General features: G+C 43.8%; 1 protein-coding gene across 1 annotated transcript in view; it reads right to left on the reverse strand.

Moving 5' to 3' along the window:
* Window positions 1–427: 427 nt before the first annotated feature.
* The window catches only part of C2CD2 (C2 calcium-dependent domain containing 2), a 48,322-nt gene continuing 42,135 nt past the window's right edge, over window positions 428–6,614 (reverse strand). Inside the window, exons 15-16 of the mRNA XM_009891377.1 lie at window positions 6,037–6,337; window positions 428–654 (exon numbers count right to left, since the gene is read on the reverse strand). Coding sequence (XP_009889679.1) covers window positions 428–654; window positions 6,037–6,337 — 528 coding nt within the window. The remainder of the gene's footprint in view (window positions 655–6,036; window positions 6,338–6,614) is intronic.

Raw genomic sequence — 6,614 nt, forward strand, 5'->3', positions numbered from 1 at the left:
ACTATTCCAGGCTGCAGCAAGGAAGCACAGTGGTATATTCTCTCTTTATAGTGGTTCAGTCACACAGCAGATATGATGTTTCAGTTCTTAGCTCCCCGTTAATGTAAACTAGGTGCTTACACACAGGTCCTCCCCACCTGCACCTCTGCCCATCCTCCCTCATCTTCTACAGTAAATCACATGGTCCTCCAAAAGCTGTCATCATACAATTAGCGCTGCTTGTATTTGGAGGAGCAACTTTATAATCAGAGGGAAAAAGCATTCTGGAAAAATAAATAAAAAGGACAAGCTTTCTGTTTATTCCTGGACCACTCTATTAGTGAACATCATTTTATGCAAGTCATTGGCTGTATTTTTGTTCTCTAGTACTGCTCTGTAAACAAATGGTCAACTGATGTGCAAGTATCCCATCAGAGAGTGTTAAGTCTTATGCGTATGGTTCTGCCGAAGCACCATTCAGTTTGTTCTTGCTTTTGTTTTTGGAAAGGAGCTTTCTGTTCAGAATACGTGAAAGCGTGCCTCCCTTCTTGCGCGTTTCCTCTGACAGTGGCTGCTGCAGGTAGACAAGATCGTTGTGCGATTGACTCATTCCTGGATCCTTCTGATGATGTCGCCGGCGGAAAAAGAGCTTCGCACTTTTTTTCAAAATCCCACCTGCAGAAGCAAACAGCAGAGGTGCAGGACACTTTAGACAGAACAGGCTGCTTTCCTCTTGGAGTTCAGCTTTAACTATAACTGCAGCGCGACTAAAAAAAAGCCTTGGTCTTAACACTTCCAGTTCAAGCATCACCCTGGTAACTATTCAAACAATGTTAGAAAGCTAAGAGCGTGGTGAATCTAAAGCAGAAATATTGATGGTTTCTAACCTAGAGGATGTAATAGTGCGAGTTCTGCCTTGGAACAAGTGATTTCAGATACTGGCAAATGCAAGCAATCGTCGTGCTTTCAGCCAGAGGCATACATACGTACACTACATGCTACTGAACCTTCCGTGCCCCGCTGTTGATCCAGCTCTCTCCCAACTGAACACCACTGAGAAATTCAGACTCCATGGAAGTATGTACTTCTCCACTTCTCCTCATTCCATGCAAGTGTCATGCAAACTGAATCATGACAGACTGTGGTAGTTCTAGATATATGGATATATGCACACTTGTACAGTTAGCAGAAACGTTCAGGAGAGAAGAGCTCACATATATTGCTAGAGGAGCATTAAAGAAAAAAGGACTTTTCCTTTAGTTCTTTCAGAAACGACGCTGTTGAAAAGGAAGGAAAGCTACTGTGAAACATGCCTATGAGCAACCAAATATTAATCCTCTGATTTCAGCTTCTACAGCCAATCCACACATCTAGCAGAAGTCTCCTTCCTTACACTTTATTAGTTTAAAATGCTCTTCTGAAAGCTGTTAGTGGTCAAACATACACATGCACAGCGTTTAGTGTGGGTTGTACACTGGGTTCTCACATGTCAAACAGGCATATCCAATCTTTCCAATACAATAAAAGTATCGAGTATTTTATAAAAAGAGTGATACAGAGGAAGTAATGTTACTCTCTGTTGTTTCAGAGATCGAAGGAGCTGAAATGAAAAGATTGGTCCGTGATGCACAACATGAAGGTAGCATTTTAATTTGAGGTGAAGGACACTGTTGGTGCCAGAGAACAGCACCTGGCAGTCAACCTGCATGCAGTAGGCCCACACAAGCCAGACAGCATGTATTCTACATGAATTTGGTAGCACCACCTACAGTAACAATCATGAAGCATTTGCTATTTTAAAATCTTGTTAGGAATAGCAGATTAAAAATAATATTACATCTGCTTCCAACAGGTTCAGAAATCTGCTCAAATCCCTTCTGCCGTGAATTAGGTTCCTTTATTTTGTTGTATTTCTTCCCTTGATCCCATGTCAAACCTATTATGCAGCCAAGGCATTTGCAGCTGTCATCTCACCAGGGACTCGGGACTCATGTTGCCAACACCAGCCACCAGTACTCTTCTCTCTTTGCAAGTTTGGGTTGTTTTTGCAGCCACCGTTCTGCCAAATTCCACCTTCCCGTTCCATGTGCACACACGTGCCTGATGTGTAAGGCAGCTCGGTGGCAGCTCGCAGGGACACTTCTCCGAGCGACCTGCAACACTCAGCCTGGTGTCAGTCCATCAGCCCAATGTTAAAATAGCAATAGTTTTGCGCAGAATTGGGTAGTGTTGCTGTGCAAGTGGCATGAGCCAATTTGAACGAAGGAGGACCCAGGTAGCAAGCCGACACAGGAGCCTTCTGGCAGTCAGACTAGTACGTGGGGACAGTCATCTCCCTGGCAAAGCTTCCACACCTCCTTCCCGCACCACAGGTTTCCCAGTTCTTTCTCAGTTCAGCTATTAATTCCTGTCACCGCACGGTCTCGATTCTGCTTTTCCTCCCATTGCAAATGGATACAAAAAGGAACACACAGACCAATTCTTTCACGCGATGCTGTGCAATAGCTAGAATTACACATTTGTCCCCCAAGGACTTGACACAGGCTGCGCGTCATTTTGCACAGCGACAGCTGCGGAATAGGTATTGCGTGGCAGCTCCGTCGCACGCAGCCAGATGCTGCTTTGTTGAGATCGGAGCAGTTACAAACACGTGGTTGGGAATATTATCTTGTATTTTAAGGACTAAGCACTCAGCACCTGGGAGGATATCCTAGCACGTTTTGTCTTGCTGCTGCTGAGACTTTTCTCACAGGGTACAATGGGATGGAAGCAGAAGTCAGCTGAAAGCAACTGGAACTCACGGATTTGAATCTTGACTGCTTGCCCATCACCCTCTGATTGATCTTTTTGGCAAGGCAGTACCACTTCAAGCTGTTGTCAACAGCATTAAAGAAACACTGTTCAACCCCATGATACTGACAGTTGTTAATATGCAAAGGTTGGGGGGGATTGATGAGGCCTTGCTGCTGCGCGGCTTTTGTTTTAGCAGTCAGCTGTTCTGCCCAGCAGTCTTGGCAGCTGCAGCTGAAGCTGTGCCAACAGAAGGAGTAGGACAGAAGGGTCTATCCGTAAGCAGCTATTTAGTCCTATCCATTCAGACTGATTTCCCATACTAGGAAACAGAACCGAACCAAGAATGCTGCAAAAATTGTGCTGGTAGTCTGGGACAACTTGCTGCAGCTGCACAACTGCAGGCAGTGCTTCCCTGAGAGCACCACAAGCTCAGCAGAAGCAGCAGCCCCCCTCTCCCTCCCTGACATGAAAGCTCTCTGTGTTTTCAGAGGTACTGAGGTCATTGCTACCTGGAAGCTTGCCACATCCCCGCTGCCACCCATCAGTCTCCAGCCAGTTTGGTACGTGCTGCCTGACAGCGGCTCCAGCTGTTGTGGAGGCATGCACCCCTGCTACGAAGGCAGAGTAGGGCAAATCACAAGCTTGGCGATGCTCGTGCTATTTGCATGCTTACTGCTCAAGTTCAACAGGATCCATATGCCAACTCTGCCCCTAACACCAGGAGATAAGCAGAGAGCATGTCAAGAGTGCTGTACAGACTGAGTAGTTTTCATAGGCTCCTGTGCACTAGTCTAGGGTGTTGTGAAAATACTTGTGGGGCTAGGATCCCTTCTGAATCTCATTTTTGTTAATGAAGGAAGATTTCCTTCCACATCTACAGGGATATGAGTAGAGATGGCTTTTTCCATTCCTTTCCAACTTCCAAAACAGTTTTTATCCAGGTGGTTTTGTAAATACCTGCTAAGGCCCTCGTAGCTCTACAAGTTAGGCTAGAAAAGAGAACTAGAAAACTGTAAGCAGCAGGTTTTAAAATAAGCGTCCTGCACATGCATATACAGTTATGGGGGTCACACGTGTTTGGCATGAGCAGATGTTTGTTTGATAACCAGATACTACAGGAATGGGCATGATGGAGAGAGACCAGGAATGCTGAGCACCCCTCCAAGCCTTCCTTGCTGTCCATTCTGCATGATCCACCTGGACAGCACGACCACCAGAAGAATGGTCTGTTACGGCAGACTTGTCTGCTAAGACCCCTGAGCTCAGGAAGGTAATTTTGGAGGGAGGAAAGAAATGGATGGGGGAAGAAGAAAACGGGTGCCGAACTATGTTTTGCTTGTTTTTACAATGAGTGTACCATTGTAAAGCTACATTTTCTTAGAAAAAATAAGACAAAAATAACTTACTGTGTAGGTAATTAATTCTGGTTGGCATAGTAGTCCTCTTAAGTTTATAAAAGGGAATGGGTAAGAAAGAGGAAGTCAGAAAGGTAAAAACCAAAACCACGCAAGAGTAGAAAAAAAGAAAGACAGTGCTAACTTTAAGATATTAATACTATACATAAGGCTTTTTCAAGCAGAGGAGGTTTGGTTTTGTTTTGCTTGGGGTTTTTGGAGTGTTTTTTTGGTTATGTTTGATTTTGTGTGCCTTTTTTTTTTTTTTAAAGGGAAATTGTTTGACAAAACCTAAACCTTGAACTATTCAAAGCCAACTGAAGTCAGGGGGGCAGAAATGTAGAAATGTTTTCCTATCTCACTCCATAAAATGTTACCCAGCTATGACAAAGGAGAGATACAACACTTCCACAAAGAGATCTGTGTATAAAGACAGGGGTTTGAGAGCTGTTTTTAAAATATTTTTTTCAAGATGGGACAACTCTCAAATAAAAGAGATACTTTGCACTTTTTAGCACTTCTGTACTACACCATGTAGACAGGATCTTTAGAAGCCTGATCTCTTTGCAACATACTGCACAAGGAAAAACAAAACTAGACAACAGCTCACATACAAACTTCCACTTGCTTGTTTAGAACAACGTGTTAAAGAAGAGTCCAGAGGTTTTGCAAAATCTCATGCTGCTTCCTAAACTCTTCCAGGCTCCAAATGAGACATCCCTTCACAATTAACCCTCTACCCCCACCACAAACACACCCAAAACTTTTCAATGCCTGACCATCTATGTCAAATTGATTGTTGCTGTACTATCCTGATCGATCAGATGGAGCAATACAGCTCTGAGAAGGCCAGAAAACCTCGATGCTGTAAGGAAGAGCCTTGGCAAAGAGGTCCAGTGTATGCCTTATATGGGGGGGATTACGATAATCTAGTAATATACTGAGGTTTTGTAGTAAGCAATTTTATAGTATCTCTGGGTAAGGAAAGAATAGAAGGTAATAAAGCGAAAGAGTGATGGATATGGGTGAGAAACACAACAATTTTTGCAACTTCCATGTGCAGCCCATGAGACTGGTGCGCCGCCTGTTCAGGACAATAATCCACTGCACTAGCTCTTGAGTCAGACTTCCTAACGGCCACAAACCAGTGCTACAGCTTCAGAGGTTAATAGATTTATAAAGGAAACAAAAAGAGTCCTAAGACATTTTCAAACTGCAGCTATCCAGGTGTGTAACTACATAACCAAAATGATCTGACCCTTTATTTGCTTATTAAACTACCCTTTTTTCCATTTTCTTTAGCAAACTATGTATTAATGAAATCAGTGCAAAGGGAGAAACTGTTCACAAGGCAGTTAAGAGTGAGCATACTTCTGGTTTAGCTGTGGTGCTTTCTGAACACACACTTTAGTGAGGGCAAGGGAGTCTTGTGCTCAAAGATGTGAAGGAGGACAAGAAACATATCAGAAAGCAACCGTGGAACCCTGCCATCCTGTTAGCAAGGGGGCTGCTAACATAGCACAAATCCTTCTTTACAAGAACACGATTTTCACTGAGGAATTGACAATATGGCTAGTTATTTCTCTCCCAGATAAGTGAGTTGGGTGTCATGAGCTGCCCTTCAACCTCTAAGGGTAAGCCCTTCTGTTTCTTGATGGAGAGGAGTGTAAAAGAGCCTGCCACGTCTTGCAGAGCCAGAGGACTGCACTCTTTATGGCTGCTAGTAAGACAGAGTCAACCAAGACCACAATCACAAGGAGTTTAAGGATGACAATCAGTAAGAAAGGATGAACTACTAGACTGTTGCATGACACTGCCAATTATATAGAGGAAGCAGTCATTCACTAAAGCAGAGGCAAGGATCACATACCTTTAGATTTTTTCATGCTCCCAGTTTCTGAAACACTTAATGAGCTCCCAGATATTTCTTCACAGGTCTGGTCTAAGAGCGTGTTGGTGTCCCACTGTTGGCTGCCATTCTCCAAAGCCCAAGCCTTATGGGCACTTTGCTGTGGGTCAGTATCAGGTACTATTTCTGAAGTACCTTCATCAGAGGTGGCTTTTGCAACAGTTTCCTCCACAGTGGGTGGATCTAATTCTTTGCAGGAGCTGTCCATGGCTGCAGCATAGTCCATCATCAGTGCAGCTTCACTGTCCTGAGATAAAGAGGTCTGCCCGGTGAAAATAAGAGACAACGTTGACACAAGCCACTCTGCTGGAAAATAAAAAACAAGCTTCCCTGCAAAAATTCTTTTCTCTTCTTTACACTTTTACTTGTATTGCTCAAGGCTATCAGAAAGCCACTGTGAGGCTACCTTAGCTCCACTAAAGGAGAGGAGCACATAGCCAAGTTTTAATAATGTCATTACCACCAAATGACTGGGGAAAAATATTTAAGTACATCCTTCCCACCTTTTCCTCCCCCCACTGCTAATAACAGGACTCTTT

Source organism: Charadrius vociferus, unplaced genomic scaffold, assembly GCF_000708025.1.
Source record: "Charadrius vociferus isolate BGI_N301 unplaced genomic scaffold, ASM70802v2 scaffold298, whole genome shotgun sequence".
Taxonomy (NCBI): Eukaryota; Metazoa; Chordata; class Aves; order Charadriiformes; family Charadriidae; genus Charadrius; species Charadrius vociferus.